Consider the following 20162-nt stretch of genomic DNA (forward strand, 5'->3'; position numbering starts at 1 on the left):
TCCAAGCTTTACCTTTTGATTCTAGACGTATCATTCAGACTATCGTTATTTGTCCCTTCCATGACCCATAGCCTATCTCCTGTCGACCCATTGGCGTCATACCCTCCAGTTCGAAAGAACCCCTAGGGTAAAATACCACCTCAACGGAAGTTGGTTTAATTGTATTTTATACTTGAAGCACACCGAAAAACACGGAGGGAAAACTTTCCAAAGACTTGAAAACAAAAATCTTTAGAACTACAAAAAGTCACCATGTCTATATTGCTGCACCCAATGCTACAGTAATAAGTTGAACATTATTCTTAGGGTGGCACGGACCATGTCATAGTAATACTGTAAAGTGCCCTAGTATCCAAGACTGGCACTGTTGGCTATCGCGTAGAATTTTGATCACCCGAAGGGGATCGGCGAGGATGTGTAGAGAAGAAAAGATATCGTAGATTTACATCTTGCTTACCAGGTTGTTTCCTTTCTTGGTACACCCATCAAATTTATTGTTACCCAAATTCTAGTAGTCTCACCGTGTCCTAGCTACTACCTTTTCCTAACACCCTGCTTAGAACCTTCCATCGTAATGGCACCGTAGAGGCTGGAACACCCCGACTATGTTCAATGTGCTCACCCCTTTTACTCAAGACTTGAGTCAGTCATGAGCATCGTTGACCTTGCAACCAACAGCAAGATTTCATTTATGATACTTTTTCCACTATCTTCAGGTCGCCGTATCCAGGTTTTTTTTCAAAGCAAGATTGAGGAAAAGAAGTATCAGCTTGTATCCCTACCATTTCGTCAACTCGACTTAGCCTTCGTTTGGCCACGTTGTGGACACGTTGCGGCGGCTGCCCATGCTTCACACTAGATCTGCCGGCAAGGGTTCGCCATCTGTTCAGGGAACCAATGACCTCTTGCAGATACCCACCCTGGCCAATCAGAAACCGTGACTGATCCAGTGCAGTATGTTTATTGGCTGAAAGCTCGGGCTCAGCCGTTGACTCCACCAGAACCAACGGAACACTGCTCTTTCCCAGCGCTGCAGTATTGGGCCTCTTTCAACCTTTTTGTATCTTACATTGACTCTCTTCCTTTCTACTCTCTGGCCACGCATGCTGAAGTGCCCCTCCGGACGGATGTGAATATCTAGCATCCCACCTCATCACTCGATGTTGTCGATATCCAGCCTTAAGACCTCGCGCTCTGTGCGATTAGCCATCGCTATCACCGTTTCCTTGACATTTTCTTATTTCTTCTATATGGGATGGAATCCACTACATCTGGCTGTACCACCGAGAGCGGACCCCTCACTCAGCGAGCAAAAGCGTCCTTCAATTAATTCCAAGACTGCAATTTTGAACATCCCAGACAAAGTGTGGCATTCTGCCAAAACCAACGATGTATCGGACAAGCAACGCGCATGGATCAACAGTTGGACAAAGACAAATCCCTCATGTCGACAAGAATTGCTGACAGACCGCTCCGGGGAAGAATTTGTCCGCGCCCATTTCCAACAGACGAGACCAGATATTGTCGAGGTCTACGAAGCAATCCCAATCCCAATCCTACGAGCAGACCTCCTTCGCTACTTGATAGTTCTCGCGGAGGGCGGGTATTGGAGCGACTTGGATATCACAGCAGAGAAGCCGAACAGCGACTGGGTGCCAGTGCAATATAAGCACCACAATATTGATATGATTGTCGGATTAGAATTCGACTTTGCGTACCGAGGACCCGGGACAGAGGTGGCATCCCAGTTATGTAACTGGGTATTTGCAGCGCAACCGTCCTCGCGCAATCTGCAAGTGATTGTTGACTCCGTTGTGAGCAAGTTGAAAGAGGTCGCTTATATCAACGGCGTCACGATCTCGGGAATTAAGTTAGAGATGCTGCAGGACGTTGTCAATGTAACCGGGCCCAAGATTATGACTATTGCGATCTTACAAAGCCTCAGTCAATTGTTAGGCCGAACTGTCGATGATCGTGACTTCTCGGGCATTAAACAACCTAAGCTAGTCGGCGATGTTCTCATCATGCCGGGCGTTTCATTCGCTGCAGCTCAAAATGGAGACCCAACAGACCAAGGGGATGCCTTTGTAACACATCACTACGAAGGTTCGTGGAAGCAGGCAGATACCGAGGCAGAATAAAGACAGGAACACAATGAAGAAGAACAAAAGACATAGCGATCATCAGCAGCATTGTAGTAATTCATCTAAAACAAACATAATCTGCACCGGATTTTCACATGACCACATCCGTGCAAAATGGCACTTGGTTCCCAGATGATAGGCTTTCTTTCAGATCGTCAGAATCCAACAAATTATCCCAGTAGACGTGATCCTGAAATCACCTCCGTGTTCCTCAAATGTATCTGCTATGATTTCCAGACACTCAGAGCCGTTTTCTTTCAAAGCAAGCACGGTAAGCGATATCTTCTTCTCCTTCGTCATTTCCAAATCACCTTCGTAGGCCCGGGCCCAGGTTGGATTGCGACAGGCCTTCAACTTTTCTTCGTTTGACATGAATAGCAAATAGCATCGCGCGAGAACCATAACGTAATTGAGGCTTGATAGCGGACGAATCTGACCACAAATGTCCCTAATGAAATCGCTCTTCAGTATGCTCAGATAAATGTGAATGGGGATTTTGCGTTTTTCATCACAGCCAAAAATGCAAAGATAATACAAATATTGTGAGAAAAGGACCAAGAGATGGTGATAGAAGGTAAAAGCTTGATATTTTTCGGGAAGGAAATAGAGGCCGAGAACGAGTTTGTAAAACAAACGGTTAACTGATATTGATGAAAATAACGTGACAGTATAGCATGGAAATCAACAGGAACTCAAGCCAAAAAAGATCGAAAACAAATGCAGTGTGCAGTTCAACTAAAAGTCTTGAACGTTCCCAATTTAGGTAGAGTTGGCCTTGGGAAGAGCATGGTAGCTAACATCATCGCTTCCAATCTGCCAAGTGCCACCCTTGGTGTCCTTGTTCTTGCTACCATAGCATTTGGAGTCGGAATCAGCCATCTTCATCAGATAGATCTCACAGTCCGACTGGTTAGGAACGTGGTCACCGTCCTTCATCTTGTTGTGGATTTCAACTATATCAAAAGTAAGCGAATGTCATTTAAGGCTTTCAACCAAGGAAACTTACAGTCAACAGCCGCAGCAACATCGTTTTTCAAGTAATATCCACCCTTGACGACGGCAGCGTGCTTTTGCCCAGCACCAATGACTGTGGACAAACCATCCTGGCTGTGTGTGACGTGGTAGCAATACTGCTCGACCGCAGACTGATAGCCAGACTGACTCTTGCTCTTGTTATCCGCGATAGGCATCCAGTTGCTACCGCAGCTAGAGACATAGTTGCTTTTGCCACGCTTCTCGAGATCATCGGAGCCATCGGTGGTGACACCCAGATCAATGATCTCGCGCTTCTCGAGATCAGTAGCACTCAGAGGAGAGACGCCGTAGTCAACGATCTCTCGAGCAGCGACAGATGAGAGTTGCGGGAATGAGCTGGGAGCTGCACTGGTGGCGGCGACCAGGAGGCCGATGGACATAGTGATCTTGGAGAAATACATTGGACTGGTTGAAAGGATGATGAGCCTTTGATGGTTTTCTTTGGATTGGTGTTGGTAGTTTTGATCTTGTTGTTTTCTTGTGATTTGTGATGATGATGAGGATTTGAAAATGCAGGGAGATCTGTCTAGCTTTATACCTCAGTCGTACATTGATCTATACTTCATTTATGAGCTAGCTGGTACCTCTAGAAATGCCTCAACGTAAGGCACGAGAAATTGGGAGTTTGTTCTGAGAGATCATCATAGTCATACTCTGCCCTCCTACCAATAGTTTATCACGATGTCACCGAGATGTTGGACTTAGTGGGGGTGCAAAGGAATCCTTCTTCGCCTTTCAGTCTTGGTATCGGGGGCTACTTTCAGGCGAACTCGCGTTTCGCCAAAAATAACACGTTTTCATAGATCAACGGCCATGTAGAAAGCCAATCGTGAATGTAGAATCACAATAATGGATCAGCGCAGCTCGATTGTTGGTAAGATCAAATTTAATGCATTAACCAACGTAAGATCTTCAACTGGGTAAGATCTTCTTCAACTGGGGGCGACATGTTTCATGTCATTAACGTTAGCGTCAGCACGCCCAGCTGAAGAAACGGGCCCCGCATTATGGAAAGAGACTCCGAAAAAATGCCGAAGAGATCTTTGGTGCTATCCATTGTAAGATCATGTTCCTATTTCTAAATATACGATGAAACAATGGTTAAGACTGTACTAGTTCTTGGGGGCAGCCCCCTAAAAGCCAAGCCCCCAGCCACTCTAGCACTTCTAGTGACAAATCAGAGGACAGCAAATTCCAACAATTCAATTTTGGGCTCGATTTTCAAATCTTCAGATGAGAAGACAAAGACAATTTGCACCATTGGGGCCGAAAGGGTTGCAACGTTGAAGTTGGTGTACTGCTGAAATCCATCCTCTCCTTGGCGATAATCGCCACACCACCTGGGCATCATCATTCGAGGCTTTCTGTTGCTTTTCCAATATCGCATTCATGGGGGCTAAAATGGAATATGTCCTTGAAGCTGCGCTTTTCTGTACCACCCATATTGATATAAAACGATGATGTCCGGTCCAAATTTCGATACCAACTACTCAGACAACAATAGCATCAACATCATCATCATCATCCAAACTATTAAGATGAAGCCATTCAGCGGCGTCCTTGTTCTCCTCTTTGCCTTGATCAGTGTCTGCCTCGCAGTCAATTCTGCAGATCGCTTTCCAGACCAAAAGACGGTCGACAGAGACAATTATGAAGCCATGACCCTCGCTGCAGCCCAAAAGGGCGTGCAGCTTGAAAATGGCAAGCGATACGCCTTCCGCGAGAAATGGGCCCCTGCCTACGGAGAGTACAGGTGCTTGCCAGACTATTCGCATGTCCGACTTATTGTGGGCCAGTTCTTTAACAGTGCCACACGATCCGGACGTCAGGCCTTTGATGCCAAGGCATATGAGATGATCAGTGACGAAGCTGACACTAAGCTTGGTCAAACACCAGTTGGCGGGAAGGTCGAATCGCAAGTCGACAACCTGTGGTGGGCGAACCACTATTTCAACGAGAAAAAGGGAGAATGGGTCACTGTCAGCAAGACCAGTAAATATGAGTACCTGGGGGAGACTTCAGCGACAGAAGCTTATATCACAAACCAAGGTATTTTGACAAGCACTTTTCGTTGCTTACCTGCTTTTGTAATCTCAAGTTTCTAACGTTTACAGGTTTGGAGTACGCCCGCAAGTGGTCTTCATACAACCTGGTTACAAACAACTGCATGGTCTATACCAAGGAAGTGTGGAAGAATATCCAATGATGGGACTGCGACTACGGAAGTGAATGGCCGGAGTGACAGGGTTGAAATACAGCGAAGAAATATGTTTAGTTGGTTGTGTTGAGAATCGGATTGACATTATGTTAGGTTTAGTTTAAGCAGAAGTTTTTCAGTATATAACTTTCGAGGTTCACCATACATTGATGAACCTCCAGACTTAAACAACTCATTTTTTTCTTCTACACTCTTCTACTCTATAGCAATGAAGTCGTCATTCCTCAACTAGACATTATATTTTTCAACTGATCGGGTAGGACTTTGCATTCTGAAATTAGGAATATTAGTCATTTTCGGATAACTCATGGAATGAATGGTGGGCAGAGAGATCAGAAATATATAATCCCCTCCTGGATATATTGACCTCAACCAATTTCCTTACACAGTATTCTGGACTAACTTTTATAATGTCCTACTCTAGCTTCAGTGTGTATGACTCAAAAAATACGCAATATTATCAAGAACGTGAAATAAGTCTTCTGACCTGATATGAATCCGTACGCTAAGCACATCGGATTTTGAACCGAACTAGCTTGTCAGACAGTACACGGCAATTACCAAAATTAATAATCTAAGGCGGGTAGAACATAATTGAAAGCACGAGCAATGATATTGACTGAAGTAATAAAACAGAATGTGAAGGGTGATAGCTTGAGAAATCTCTGGGTATTGCACCGATTCAAATTGAACGCTGTACTATGGAGAAAACGGGCCTGACAAAGCCCCTCTGAACCAAACATCAAACCCACTGAACCAGGGATCAGCTTTAAAAGTTGCCCTTCTGCCATAGCTCCAGCACTTTCAAAACCAGCGCTTGTCTCAAAAATTGCCAATATGACTTCCGTTGCTCAGCCACGGTGACCTTCCACCCGAGAGTCCAGCATGCCCCGACAGCTAAGGCAAGAATAACTCTTTTAAAAAGGGAGTCTTCACATAATGAGAAGACAAGAACAATGCTGGCGAGAAAAGAGCGTGAAGAATTCAGACTTGCGGTGAAAAAAGTAGAAGAGTCTGTTCTCAACGGCCCCGCGATGTGCCATGCAAAGAAGAGCGCAGCCGTTGCGACCGTAGCAGAAATCAGTGAGTCGAGCGTATCCGTCAAAACATTGGAGGGCAGAAAGAGAGACAAAGGTGTGTTGAATGTACCGAGTTGACGGCACACAGTGATCGTAAGAGCAACTGCTAGAGCCCGCTGGAAGAAGATCAATGTTGAAGATTCTTGAGCCATAGAGACGAGATGTTTGGGTAATGAGATGAGAACTGGGTTTAGAGACAATATAAGACAAACTGCTGAAAGGAAAGATTCAACGTGGGGGCGGGGGCTGAAACAAACCAACGGCCCCAAGCCGCATCTTCACTACCAATGGTTATGAACAGGACTTTAAAACAGTAAATCAAAAACCAAATAAGATCATAACTAAAGATAAAAAGATAGTACAAAAATTCACTCGCTATGGAGCAGCGTTCGCGTTGAAAAAGATACATTGCACATTGTACCAGTAGTTGCAACTCCAGGCACCCGCAATGCCAAAGGTGACCAGCACAAGTCCAGCGTATTCCTCCTCGCTCCACTGGTCTTTGTGCAGGGCAGGCCCAACTTGAATTGCCCCTGCATTCAGCACTGCTTTGGCAGCTAAGCAGCACACCTTGCCGTGGTCGACCCGGCGATCAAGAGTTCCTAAACCACCATCCTCACTCACGTCGTGCACAATAGTCTCGTTGAAATCCGGATGATTCAAGGAGCGCAACTGTTCAGTGTTTCGGATGAGATGGTACGGTGCGTCACCCGCAAGCAAGGCTCGCTTGTCAAGGAGACTGGGATTCTCTCGGATCGCATCTAGTTGTGATCGATGTAAGGTTTCTTCATCAGACGAGTCGCGTTTTGTCAATCCTATGCGATGGAAGTAGTCATTGAGGCACACATCAGACTTGCTGCTGCAAGATGAGGTACAGCAGTGATCATTGAAGACGATCTCGGTGCACTGGTCGCGGCACACTTGGTATTCGCCGCTGCTCGGATTGAAGGCATCTTTGCATTTGTTGAAGCAGCCAAGGCGAATATCGTCCTCATTCTGATTCAAACACTTGTTGCAACCTGTTGCATTGACAAAAGTAGCCAAAATAGCGACACTGACAATGTATGAGAGTTGAAGACGCATTTTGTATAAGGGACAATGTAAAAAGGTTGGGAACGAGAATGAAATGATCGGTTATCGGTGCAGTCAGAGGCCTAAGAGTAGGAGAACAGCCTTGACGTCTTCTGCTGCAGAATACCAACATAATATAAAGTACTCTCTAGCCCCATATTCTGAAACATGACAGACGGAGACGTATTTTCGAACCGCCCCATGTTGGGTCATGCACGCTAAAAGGCAGTGTCGCATTTGTTGGTAAATCGGGGCCAGAAATGCTCGGCATGACGTACAGTTGGTTTTCTGCGCCCAAGGACGAAGAAATAGATATCAAATCAAATTGAAGTGTCAAGACAAGGCAGACTTTACGTCGGTTTCTTTATTCCCCGGGTCAGCTGATTAAATGCCAATCGAGGTGCCAATCGAGGTGCCAACTTATCTTCTTCCTACCCTTTTCCCCTCATCCCACATCTCAATCCTCCATCATCGCGACAGTGCAGTGAATCCAAAACTTAACAATGGGTCAATCCGTAGCCAAAGAGTCTTCTACTGAGTTTATTTCACCAGTACAAACCCGCGGTATGACGAACTTGGGATGAATCCTTGCGAGAAAGCAATTTACTGACAGACGCCAGAGGAACTTCAGGAACAATTTAAAGTACGTCTATCGGGACTATTTTTGAGTTCTGCCAAAAGAGAATGGTTTCAGATGATTTTCGACGTCTTCTGCACCGAGTCAGATTCGGCAAAATGTAAGGCCTGGAGTTTGCTCGTACTCTCTACTTCACGAGGCTAACATGCTATAGTCTGGACGGTGTCCGACTTGAAGGATTTCATGATCAGCACTTTTCCTCCCGAGTTGGAATCATACATAGCTGAAGCTGCTCCGATCATTCACCGATGCCTCCTGCGGCTAGGGTCATTTCCATACCAAAATGACCCACATCGTACTCTGTCACTGGATGTACTACGCACAGGCATGATGATTCTTCTCAAACTGGACAGAAGCAAGCTTCTGAATGGAGACAATGATGAAGCAGCACTCGTTTACCCTGATCGTCTCAGCGCGGAGCAACGAATCCTGTTGTTTCAGAGCATGACAGAGCCGCAAGGCACCCCAGCCGGATCACCTCGAAACCTTGGAGACGATTATCACCTTCGAAAAGCTCTTGAAATTATCACGTATGGTAATTTCAAGCGCAATGTGCAGTTTCCAACAGCAGTAATGAAAGGGCCACAGTACCCACCTGCCGAACATTTTCCTTCATCAAACTCCACGTTGACGAGCGGATCAATCCCGGAAAAGGATTTTAGGCCGCTGCTTCGTTTGATGCTCCTTACTCAGCTGTATATTGCAGGGATTGATCCAGATAATCTGAAATCCTTTCCATCGGAGATTGAAGTAACGACGGATTGCATATTGGCGGCATTCGTGCACGGCGGGCAGTCATCAAACGCTGTATCTTTTAAAGCCTTTGACAGTATCCTCAGTAGCTCAATGGTGTGTATCAGCCTGCGCTCCTAACTTGAAAGCTTTACTGACCTGAATAAGCAAAACGTATTTCTGGGTCTACCTCGAGTCCTAGGCCCTTTACATTCGGCCAAACCCTTTCAATTCACGACTCCTCCATCATCGGTGATTGGAGCACAAGAAGTGTTGAAAGAACTATTTGTGCCGTCGGTCAAGACAAAGCCTCCTTCCAAGGGGCTGATCCTGAATCTTCCGCTCCTAAGTCAACTTTCAATGACTCTACCCCAAGACTTCCCGATTGAAGCACCAGAGACCCTCTACTCTTCTCAGGAAGTAGACGTCAAGGATGTGAAATCTTGCTTATCCGCAACTGAACTAGCAAGAATTATCCTGGTTTCTAGAAAGACTGGAGAAGAGGATGTCATATTCGGCGCATACTTCCCCAAAGATTCCGCACCTGAGAGTCCCAATACGTCGAGCGTGATATTTCAACTGGCACCGGTCCATCGAGCGTTCCACCAAGCTGAAAGGCTGTTGCCCTCTAAAGGACCCGATCCTGAAGACAACCTGCGTTTGACAATTGCCATTGGGGATATATCCCTGGAATTAAGTGGTGAATCATCAACAGCAACTCTAATTGCGAATTTGGGTGAAGGTATCAGCCAAGAGCTGTTTGTTGATGCTGTAGAGGTTCTGAGCTTTCAAGGGGGCATGGCCAGCGTCGATACTTTCGAATAACCTTTTTCTCATACGTTATCACTATACCGATGCCATTTTGTTGATTTTGAATTGGGTTCCCAAATCATTGATGTTTCCTTGACATTACTAGAGTTGAAAATTCTCCGAAGCAATCCAAAGTCATTCCTGTTCCTGTAATTACTGGGTCTGAACGAAGTAATCCGGTAAATCTACAAATACACATGCGTGGCTTTCTGTCCTGAATATGGTAGTCCATTAAATAATATAATATGCAGCCTCTATTTTGCGTGACAGATACGTATATTGAAGTTGTAAACAAATGGCACCTTTGAAGTAGATGATTTTGCCACGAAATGATGGCTGTCATGATTTCCTAGAGACATATGCAAACTGTTCCTAATATTACTAATGCGACCGATTAAATATTAAAATGTTTTATTTCGAGATTGACCCTGGTCTGCCCTGTCTATGAATAAAGTGATGTTGTTGGTTTCATCAACTCAAATCCTGCCGCCCCCAACATCATCACGGCCCCCTAAATCACGAATGATCAGTTGCTGCATGAATCCTTCACCTCGATAAAAATAGAAAATCGAAAATTTGGTAATTCTTCAGGAACTGAATTGCCGTTATGTCATATTTGAGAATCAGCAGGTATGGGTCAGTCCAATGTAAGCTCGGGAATCTCCATGCTACGCCTGCGCCAACATGTGCTTATATACTCTTGAGATCTCCATTTAGTAAAGATAAAATTCGTGAGACCTTAGTTCTATCTATTCGTTAATATAGGGGAGCGAATTATTCCAACCATGGGTGTTCTTCCGCTTTTCTCCCGTCTTCCATCTCGACACTCGGATTCACTTAGTGTCACATCCATACCAGGCCGACAACCGTCTACTCCCTGTGATATATCGACATATTCTTTCTATGATTCTGAACAGAAAGGTACTATTCGATGGCTTGTGAGCTTCAAGTCAAAACTCAATCCAATAATCGTGGGAAAGAAGAAAGCAAACCGAAATCGAATTTTGGTCGTCGCTTTTACCGTCATTGTAGTGATAGGTATCTTTGTACTGTAGGTGTCTTCCATACACCAATAAATTTTGATGCTAAATATCTCTCAGAGTGTGGTTCTCATTTGTTCTTGCACTGGTGGATCGACTCAAGCCTCCAGTGTCATCGAACGGACTGCAGAAAATCGTACAAAAATGGAAAGAACCCGCAGATTCAGTCTCTGCACTGAGTCCCTGGCCAAAAGACTTCAGTCAGGGGATCAAACCTGTCCCCTGCCATTCACATAATGATTACTGGCGTTCAGTACCTCTATACGAGGCTATTGCAGCCGGATGCACAGGCGTGGAGGCAGATGTCTGGCTTGATGGCAATAACCTTCTTGTCGGCCACCGAAAGCACTCCTTATCATCCGATCGCACATTGAAGACCCTTTACGTCAACCCATTGGAGAAAATACTTTCCAATCTGAACATGAATTCCTCCACAAATGCATCAATTGGCATCTTCGAACTTGATCCTACGGCAACCGTCACCCTTCTCATTGACATCAAGACAGATGGGAATGCAACATGGCCAATTCTTCTCAGCCAACTAGCTCCCTTACACCACGGTGGCTGGTTGACCCGATGGAACGATACCAGCAAGACCCTTACACGTGGACCTATCACTGTCGTCGGAACAGGAAATACACTATTTGATCATGTAGTTGCCGATGAAGATCGATACGTGTTCTTTGACGCCCCCTTGAAGGAAATATCGCAGAACTCTACATACACAACAGAAAATTCCTACTATGCTAGTGTCTCGCTGTTTAAAGCGGTCGGCATCGTGTGGCCGTGGGGTCCCACTGACAGCCAGAAGCAGACCATGCAGAAGATGATCAGGGCGGCTGCAGAGAGAGGCTTGGTCTCACGGTTCTGGAGTATCCCCTCCTGGCCTGTGAGCCTGCGTATCAAGCTTTGGCGGGTTTTGGTGGATAGTGGAGTCGGCATGTTGAATGTGGACGATGTGGTTGAGGCGACAAGATGGAATTGGAATTGGTGTATTGTGGCTGGGATGGCGCTATGTTAACTTTATGCGATTGGGGGTGGTTTCAATATACAGGCCATGCTCAACAGTAATTCTCTTATTGAGCCCTGACTTCCTTACCCTTGCCACTGTGAGATCAAGGGATCTATAGTCTCCACCGTAGTTCGATCGGCGGAAGGAATTCCGCGATCTGTTTAGTTTTGTGATGTCACGTGCTGAGAAGACATCCTGCTCCACGAGGACATTCATTTTGAGATAGCAGTCAATCTTCCACCTTCATATGATAGTGCACTATCCACTATGAAGCGCAGCTACGAGGTAATTTCTTCAAGAATGTTTGAAACTCTATCTAATCATCACAGAACGCGCTCAAACTGCTAGCGACGCGCCGGCGGAAAGCCCGACCGAAAACTCCAGCACTTTCTCGTATAAATCAGGATGCCGCGATTCCGGGTGATACCCCAACCGTCAGAGGTATACCCAGTTTGGTTGGAATGAAAGAGTGGCTGCAGATCTTGGGACACTCGGTATGACAGATGAATGGATTCCACTCCTACCGTTATCGATCTGACCTGACCCAGGAGAGTGATGTCAGCGATATTAATATTATTCATATCACCGGGACCAAGGGTAAAGGGAGTACCTGTGCGTTCACCCGTTCGTTTCTTCATGCGCACGGGCTGAGAACGGGATTTCCCAAACGGATCGGGCTATATACCTCCCCAGATCTGCAGTGTATTCGAGAGAGAATACAAATCGACAATCGACCGATCACGGAGGATATGTTTACGAAATACTTCTTTGAAGTGTGGGAAAGTCTTGCATCTTCAGGATTGGGACAGGAAGTCGAAACAACGAGACAGCCTCGATACCTACAATTTTTGGCATTGTTAGCATTCCATACATTCATCAGGGAAAATGTTGATGCGGCAATATTCGAAACTCACCATGGTGGAGAGTTCGATGCTACAAACGTTATACCGAGACCTGTCGCGACGGGAATCACCTCCCTTGGACTGGACCACGTTGATCAGCTAGGTCCTACGATCGAAAATATTGCTTGGCACAAATCGGGGATTTTCAAGCCTGGAACACCTGCTTTCTCCGTTCCTCAGGAAGAAGGACCGATGAAAGTCTTGCGTGATCGCGCTGCTGAAAAGAAGACCAGTCTCAGGTTCATTCCGATCAATGAACATCTTCCCGCCAAAGCGAAAGCGTTAAGTGTCCCAGTACAGCGAGTCAACTCCTCCCTAGCCCTTGAGCTCGCGAAAACGTTCCTAGAGCTCAAGGCACCAGGTCATATTTTGGAATCAGAAGACATTCTCAAAGGCATCGAGGACTTCTCATGGCTCGGGCGATTCGAGATTATCGAAGACGGGGCGTCTCAATGGTTTGTAGACGGAGCACACAATCCTCTGAGTCTCACACAAGCAGCAGAATGGTATTCAAATAACATTGATAAGGTGAAACCACGGAGGTGAGTTGGTCAGCTTCATTCATTCGAGATTTCACTGGACTCACAGCGCACTGCATGATTCAGATGCCGTGTTCTTATCTTCAGTCACTTCTCCGAAGAACGTGACGGGGCGGACTTAATGGAAAGTTTAGCGCATGCTCTTCAAGGACACAATGCGAAGCCAGATTACGTTATCTTCACCACATACGAGGAGAGAATTGATGGGACCACGAGAATAGGCAAGTGATTGATCCGATTATTGTATGCACGCGTAGAGCTAACTATTTCCGTCACAGACAAAACCCTTAAAGTGCCTGAGACACCTTTCCCGGATCTTTGCTCTACCTACTCTTCACTGTGGAAAGTTTTCGATAGCGAGGCTGTACTCTCAACAGAGCCAACCATCGAGGGGGCGTTGAACCAGGCGAAGCAGATAAGTACCCAAGAAGGTGGAGCGCAGATCTTTGTGGCAGGCAGCTTGCATCTGGTTGGAGGAGCCCTCAACCTTTTGCGGCCGTAGAGCTGCAAAGCAACAAAAATATCAAATGACGCGGAGCACCATGGGGCCTTCCGGTATATAACGATGTTGTCCCGCTGGTTCATGCACGATGACGATTCAATAAAAATATATTGTTCACAAATAGGCTCCGTTGGACTCCCAATACTTTCACGAGTGCCATTCACTGTAAGGATATCTTTGCTTAAACCTAAATATTGACCAAATTAAGACATGAATTATGCAACTAAGTATTTACCTACTTGTGAAGTCATTATGTACTGACTTTCAAAGCAACAGGGGCTGTCAAAGTTGGATGATTGAACCTGAATGGTCACTCCACACGACTGTGGCACTAGAATCACTCTGACGTAGTTTGTATCATCTATCAGACCCTGAGTCAAACGAGAAATGCAGTTGATGTGTGACGTGTGAGGTATCATTTGGCGTATTTATCGTTGAGACCCGAATGTTTAGGTAACCACCGCGAACCCCTCCCGAGGTCGTCTCCAGCTCACTGCCAAGGTTCTCTTGTTTTCTATAAACTCCTCATCCTGCCCATTCAATGATCGTTTCTTCGCATTTTACGCCCTCGTATATCGTATGTGAGGTGACGAGATAACAGCACTTCATCATACAACACTGGAGACATCTGCAGTTGTTTCTCATATGACCATGGTAGGTGTATTTGTTTATTTATTGACTCCCACGCCTTAAATTGTAGGGACTCACAATTAAGCGTACAGATAAACAATGATTCCTTCCACTGCTTTTTGAAGCTGCCCCTAGAGCTACGCCGTATGATTTGGAAGCTTTGCCTACCATATCGTATTGCAGAAGAAGACGCTGCTTGGTTCTTTTTCAAAGGGCTGGACTCCAATCAATCCTGCTGGGCAAATATGGAAATGCACCGAAACGATCAACCGCCAGCCCTTGCATGCATCAACCGTGAGTCTCGGCAAATTGCAATGGAAGAAGGGCACAGGGTGGAGCTAGAAGAGTCGACTAGCTTGGCATCTATCTGGGTGCAGCCTCGGCGCGATGTGCTGCATTTCAACTGGACCAGACTGCGCTATATTGCCTGGGGATGTTCTGACGTCCCAGACAGTCCGATCGCCATGTTCCTGTGTCGGGCAGAAAAGCTTGGGATGCAGCCTTCCGTTGTGGCTGATATCATTAGTCCTTTTTACTTATTGGCAGCCATTGATGGTGGTGGTTCGCCCTATCTCGATTATCACAGCCCGTCGCTTCATTATCATGGCATAAACAACCAGGAGGTGGGCGACATTGAGTCTTGCGCGGAGAGTCAAAGCAGCCTTGACGTGACCATGGCGGGAATATCTCTTCATATTACTAGGCAAGCGGCTTTAAAGTCTGGCCTATTTGGATTCTTAGGTGATGCGCCTGTTCAGATGGTTGATGTTGGTGATGACGCCCGGTTGAGGGCATTTCAAGCACTAGTCGAGGGGCATGTGTTGGAAAATGAACCCACTCTACAAAGACTCTTCGAAGGACTGAAGAGCTCTCAATTTAAAAGAGCTGTGTTTGCCTGGGAAAGACAAGCTGATTGGGCCCTCATCGCGGAGTCATGGAATTACGCACGACGAAAGCATCTCGCCATTTTGGGGATCAACCCTGGCTCTGCTTGGATACCTTACCTACCAGAAGGGGAATATTTTCATATTTCCCGGTATTTGCCCGATGAGAGGCATCCATGGGTCAAGCATGCACGGCAGAGGCTGCCAAAGTTGCGACCGCGGATCATGGTGCGATATTGTACCAACGAGTGTTATCAAGCAGGAAAAATACCCGCCAACTTCGGGCGTTATTAGAAAAAAGATTTCTTTTGATAAAAAGCCTATTGCTGATGCTGCCAATGTTGCCAGCCGGTGGACAAGCACGGCTACATACTCTGCGGCTGGGTAAAAGCAGCGACGTGAGTCAGCTCAAGTCCTGCGGGCGCTATCAAAGTCCCCGACAAAGCCAATGACCTCCATTCAACGTAGCGGATTCCGTCTCTTTGCTATCGCAGCTATTATCGAGAGGCTCTAGATCGTAAAGCCAGGTACCACGCTAAAAACTCTGAACGAACTCTTCTTATTTGAGACATGAAAGTAGTTGGAATTATTCTTTTGTCAACTATTTATGCTCTCAAGCAATTACTGCGAACGTGCACTTGCAAAGAGACAGTACTGGTGGGATGTCTCTCTTTGCTTCTTGAAACAGGCTTGGTCTTTGAATTGAAAAAGTTAGTCCTCAACATTGGGAGGACTGCTATCTCGTACGCACCATATCGAGTACTTGACAAATCCATTACAGCAACTCGGCCTAGTAAATCAGAAAACGATTGTGAGTATCAAATATAGATTTCTGTGGGGGAAAATGGAGTGAGCTGGGTAAATGATCCACTTCGTACTGGGCCATCGGCGCCCTCCTGCGGGGGCTGAGTTACCAGGGAATCTGGGTAAACATTGCCTATGCATGGGTGATGTCACCGCTCCAGTTCCTCTCCAGAGATGAGTAGTTCTTTTCTCGATTCTTGAGATATTATAGACAAATCCTTCACTATATCCATGGATGAATACACCTTTTTTTACTCGGCCCCAGCGACGACCATATGATCGCATTCCAAGTTCTTCTATTCCAAGAGTGGATGCAATGGCGGAGATGATCATTGCACCAACAATCCTTCTCTTCAGCTCTGTATGTCTTATTGCGTGGAATTCCGACTTCCCTTCCTCGACAGAGAAGTTACTCTGGCGTATAACCAGTGTGACCGTTCTAGCCTATGGATTATTTGGGGGCCTTCTTCCCTTAAATATTCGTAAGAAAATGTTTCAATTAGGATTCACAAAAGCAAGGTTACAGGCTAGACTGAAGTGAAAATAAGGACTAAAACACGCATGATTAGCCATCTTGCGGAGAGACTCAGGAAACATGATCCTAAGCAGGATCTTGACTTGGAAATACCCCTTCGAGCTTTGGTTCCAGTCTCTTTTGCTTGTGTCATGTATTGCTTGAGTCGAGGATTTATCTTAACAGAGGATTTCATTGGGCTGAGGTTATTGCCGGAGAGTGCGTTTCAGAAAGTCACATGGTCAGGATTTGTACCACATTGGTAATTAGACGTGGTCAAAATCCCGTGAGATGCGGTCATGCAACCAGATAGTCTCCGGGTTCTTCATCTATATCACCTCTCATCTCATATGTCTAGGATACTCTACGAATCAGTAACAGCCCGAGGATTACGCTTTAGTGATAGAGTACAGCAGCTTAATACGCAACTAAATGATATACTACAAGAATTTTCCATGGTGTTCTCAACAAGCCTAGCGGTAGCACAGTTAAGCCTTGATTTGGGATATTGTGTATTAAGTCTCTTAGCCTAACGCACCGCACTGATTTTGCCTTCTTCATATCGATGCTAAGCATTGAGATCTTTCTTTTTTTTTTTTTGCTCGGATTTGACTGAAACCTGGCCTAATTGACATGATGAGTATGGATAAACCCACCGAATGAAACAAAAACGGCCGTTGGTCGTGTGAGGCTTGTCGTTGCTTACAGCCCAAAGCCCCCACAGCCTTCAAGCCAACATAACCAAACTCTGGAACTAAGCCGAATTCAGCTGTATATTAGCAACAACAATCACCACTGCGATAACGGAGGCTTTGATCTTGGTTAAACGTGCCAAGCAACGCAACATGCAATTCACTACAGTGCCAAACCCACGTCTTTTACACAGCTAGCAAGTGTTCGTCTAGAATATAAGCGATTATTAATTACGTACGATAGGATTCTTATCTTTACTCTACCGAAACCCGCGAAACCAAGTCGTCTTCAACCGAATCGCTTCAAAATCCCCGATTCGGAAGATCGAGGATTACATAAGGCGGGACAGCGGGGCATATATAGCGACACTGTCGAGACAATTGACCAGATATGAGTTTCAATTGGCTTTGAACAATCTCCCTGGATAACCTGTGCTTAGATCTCATCTTATAACAAGCCCCGCGAACACCAAGCACTACCTAAGTTTCGTCTTCCGTACACAATGTCTACCACCGGTGCTCAACTAGGCTCAACCTGCGGATTCTCGACCCGCCTTTCGCTCCGATGGGTCCCAGAAATCCCCGAAGAGACAACCGACACAATTGTTCTCTCCGTGGGAGAATGGTTTGTTGATTTGCGAATGGATATCAAGTCTGGAAACATTGACTGGGCAATGGCCGGTACCAGAATTGAGGAAAACCCTAAGGAGATCCCACGTACGTTACCCTGACATTATATCACTGTGCCATGTATTGCGACATATTATTCGAATATAAACTGATCAATCATATAGTCAAGGTGCTCTTCACGCGCGAGTTGGACTCTCTGAACGAGATCGGAATTGTGGATGTCGGCAACTTCAGCCCTCAATCCGATGGTACCGATCTTGAGACTGGAGAGATGCCTCGAGCCGATCTTCCCGGTGCACCTATGACAACCTTTGAGGAGGTTTGGCGGGAGCTGCCGTTCCGAGAGGGCCCCGAAGGAGCCAAGAAAGGAATCTCGTGGATTCTGGAGTCCGATGATGCCCCCCTGACTCCTGGGGAGCAGTCCGGACAGGCGACGGTGACTAAGGTCTTTTTGGGTCGGATCTGGGGAACCTACTTGGCCTTTCAACAGACTCAGACTCATTCCAGTGAGAAAGATGAGAGCGGTGCATGGTCTGTCAAGAGGGTTGGAGGTGAGGTCAGTGCTAGAAGGGAGGAGTGGAGCTCTGGGTGGAAGGAGAAGTATGTGGTGGGCCCTGATGCAGATGCTGTGCCATCTATAAAGAATGGCTTTGAAGGAGAGGGTACAGGTTCATGGAGAATCCCTGGCGAGAAAGTGATTATCCAGGGAAGATCGTTCATTACCCGGGCCTTCGAAGAGATCCACTAAGCCTGGACGTTTCAAACTAAAAGTCGACGCTATTGTTGCGAACATCTTTCTACTACACCATCCTTTGTCCCCTTATATCATGTAACTTCTATGTAAAGTTCAGCCACAGTCACCGTGCCGAGTTTCGGATGTGGTTGGATACAGAGAAGACATGGCAGTGCCACTATGAACATCATTGATTCTTCTAGACGATAAATCCGACTCCCGTTCAATAGTTAGACAGCGAGACGAATCTGTTTGAACATGGTCGTTGAAATGACGATCAATTGTCGAGACCCATATGAACGGACATAGTAGTCGTCAGCATTATTGGAATCATAACCATGAAAATTCTCAAGCTGATAGACTTTTATTTATGTTTCTTATCCAAGGCACAGCATCAAAATCAACATAAACATAAGGCTCATTTTCTATACATCGGTGCTCAAGCTGATTGCTTCGTACTTCATGAAGTCTTTTCTCTGGTCCTCCAACTTTGCCAGAATAGCTGGGTAAGCATCTGAACCAAGCAGCACTCTCAGGGGCGGTTCATCCATAACAGCCAGGTCGTAAAATGCTCTCGCTGCCTTCTTTGGATCGCCAGGCTGAGTTCCATGTCGGGCCATCATGGTCTTCTTAGCATCCAAATGGTCATAAGCCGGATGACGATCAGTAAATGTCATTGAGCGACCAGCCCAATCAGTTCTAATGGGACACATGTTGAATCAGTAAAAGTAGCTCTTTGGTCTTTCACGGGGAGCCAACTCACCTGAAACCACCTGGTTCAACACATGTAAACTTGATACCCCACTCGGGCTTCACTTCCTTTGCGATAGACTCAGTGAAGCCTTCAACGGCCCATTTACTTGCAGCGTAGAGGCTGAAGGTAGCAGCTCCGCGTTGTCCACCCACGCTGGTAACTTGTTGAATTACGCCACCGCTAGGCGTTTGATCTCTCATAGTCGCCATGGCTTCTCGAGTAACGTTGACAAGACCGAAAAAGTTGACTTCCATTTGCATTCGGATCTGGGCGTCGGTATATTCTTCGAAACATCCCGAGAGACCATATCCCGCGTTGTTCACCACCACGTCGATTCTCTCAAAGTGCTTGACAGCCTGGGCGAATGCAGCTTTGATGGACTCGACACTTGTCACATCAAGCTCCAACGGCAGATAGTTCTTCTCTGTGGTGTTTTCGAATTCCAATGATGCTGGATTGCGAGCGGTCGCAATAGCAATGTCTCCACGGTTTAGTACTTCCTGTACCAAGTCATGGCCAAAGCCAGTTGAGCTTCCGGTGATGAGAAAGATTTTGGGCATTCTGCTGAACTCTCGTATGCCGAATTTGCGACGGGAAGACTTTGTTTCCAGCAAGTAGTTCCAATTTTACTATTGATCAGCTTTTATCCCCAACCAAATGACTTGAAATAGAAGAGAAGGGGAAATAAATAGGTGAATGAATTCCTTTGATGCGCCCACGTGCACGTGTCTGAAAAAGGTACCGTGACGTTTGCTGCCCTCTTAGGCACTCCAATCAAAAAGGACCAACTTATCCTACGG

The 20162-nt window shown here is 46.1% G+C and overlaps 11 protein-coding genes across 11 annotated transcripts; 7 read left to right on the forward strand and 4 right to left on the reverse strand.

The window, feature by feature from the left end:
- Positions 1–1160: 1160 nt before the first annotated feature.
- N7511_006242 (glycosyltransferase family 32 protein) lies at positions 1161–2141 on the forward strand (the record flags this gene model as incomplete). Its single annotated transcript, XM_057128619.1, has 1 exon — positions 1161–2141. One exon carries the CDS (start codon positions 1161–1163, stop codon positions 2139–2141), a length of 981 nt encoding a protein of 326 aa, XP_056983175.1.
- A 762-nt stretch (positions 2142–2903) lies between these two features.
- N7511_006243 (uncharacterized protein) lies at positions 2904–3580 on the reverse strand (the record flags this gene model as incomplete). The annotated part of the gene is made up of 2 exons (XM_057128620.1): positions 2904–3097; positions 3151–3580. The coding sequence occupies 2 exons, from the start codon at positions 3578–3580 to the stop codon at positions 2904–2906; spliced, it is 624 nt and encodes a 207-aa protein (XP_056983176.1).
- A 1059-nt stretch (positions 3581–4639) lies between these two features.
- N7511_006244 (uncharacterized protein) lies at positions 4640–5385 on the forward strand (the record flags this gene model as incomplete). Its single annotated transcript, XM_057128621.1, has 2 exons — positions 4640–5228; positions 5294–5385. 2 exons carry the CDS (start codon positions 4640–4642, stop codon positions 5383–5385), a joined length of 681 nt encoding a protein of 226 aa, XP_056983177.1.
- Positions 5386–6166: 781 nt separating this feature from the next.
- On the reverse strand, positions 6167–6628 carry N7511_006245 (uncharacterized protein; the record flags this gene model as incomplete). The annotated part of the gene is made up of 1 exon (XM_057128622.1): positions 6167–6628. The coding sequence occupies one exon, from the start codon at positions 6626–6628 to the stop codon at positions 6167–6169; it is 462 nt and encodes a 153-aa protein (XP_056983178.1).
- A 223-nt stretch (positions 6629–6851) lies between these two features.
- Positions 6852–7559, reverse strand: N7511_006246 (uncharacterized protein; the record flags this gene model as incomplete). Its single annotated transcript, XM_057128623.1, has 1 exon — positions 6852–7559. The coding sequence occupies one exon, from the start codon at positions 7557–7559 to the stop codon at positions 6852–6854; it is 708 nt and encodes a 235-aa protein (XP_056983179.1).
- Positions 7560–8050: 491 nt separating this feature from the next.
- N7511_006247 (uncharacterized protein) lies at positions 8051–9741 on the forward strand (the record flags this gene model as incomplete). Its single annotated transcript, XM_057128624.1, has 3 exons — positions 8051–8111; positions 8339–9033; positions 9085–9741. 3 exons carry the CDS (start codon positions 8051–8053, stop codon positions 9739–9741), a joined length of 1413 nt encoding a protein of 470 aa, XP_056983180.1.
- A 770-nt stretch (positions 9742–10511) lies between these two features.
- On the forward strand, positions 10512–11787 carry N7511_006248 (phosphatidylinositol-specific phospholipase C/glycerophosphodiester phosphodiesterase family protein; the record flags this gene model as incomplete). The annotated part of the gene is made up of 2 exons (XM_057128625.1): positions 10512–10777; positions 10827–11787. The coding sequence occupies 2 exons, from the start codon at positions 10512–10514 to the stop codon at positions 11785–11787; spliced, it is 1227 nt and encodes a 408-aa protein (XP_056983181.1).
- A 258-nt stretch (positions 11788–12045) lies between these two features.
- Positions 12046–13721, forward strand: N7511_006249 (uncharacterized protein; the record flags this gene model as incomplete). Its single annotated transcript, XM_057128626.1, has 5 exons — positions 12046–12063; positions 12108–12272; positions 12327–13222; positions 13286–13440; positions 13498–13721. The coding sequence occupies 5 exons, from the start codon at positions 12046–12048 to the stop codon at positions 13719–13721; spliced, it is 1458 nt and encodes a 485-aa protein (XP_056983182.1).
- Positions 13722–14596: 875 nt separating this feature from the next.
- N7511_006250 (uncharacterized protein) lies at positions 14597–15529 on the forward strand (the record flags this gene model as incomplete). Its single annotated transcript, XM_057128627.1, has 1 exon — positions 14597–15529. The coding sequence occupies one exon, from the start codon at positions 14597–14599 to the stop codon at positions 15527–15529; it is 933 nt and encodes a 310-aa protein (XP_056983183.1).
- A 2219-nt stretch (positions 15530–17748) lies between these two features.
- Positions 17749–18623, forward strand: N7511_006251 (uncharacterized protein; the record flags this gene model as incomplete). Its single annotated transcript, XM_057128628.1, has 2 exons — positions 17749–17962; positions 18040–18623. 2 exons carry the CDS (start codon positions 17749–17751, stop codon positions 18621–18623), a joined length of 798 nt encoding a protein of 265 aa, XP_056983184.1.
- A 410-nt stretch (positions 18624–19033) lies between these two features.
- On the reverse strand, positions 19034–19922 carry N7511_006252 (Short-chain dehydrogenase/reductase SDR; the record flags this gene model as incomplete). Its single annotated transcript, XM_057128629.1, has 2 exons — positions 19034–19307; positions 19372–19922. The coding sequence occupies 2 exons, from the start codon at positions 19920–19922 to the stop codon at positions 19034–19036; spliced, it is 825 nt and encodes a 274-aa protein (XP_056983185.1).
- Between the last annotated feature and the right edge of the window lie 240 nt (positions 19923–20162).

Source organism: Penicillium nucicola (assembly GCF_028828085.1).
Source record: "Penicillium nucicola strain IBT 29836 chromosome Unknown utg000006l, whole genome shotgun sequence".
NCBI classification, from domain to species: domain Eukaryota; kingdom Fungi; phylum Ascomycota; class Eurotiomycetes; order Eurotiales; family Aspergillaceae; genus Penicillium; species Penicillium nucicola.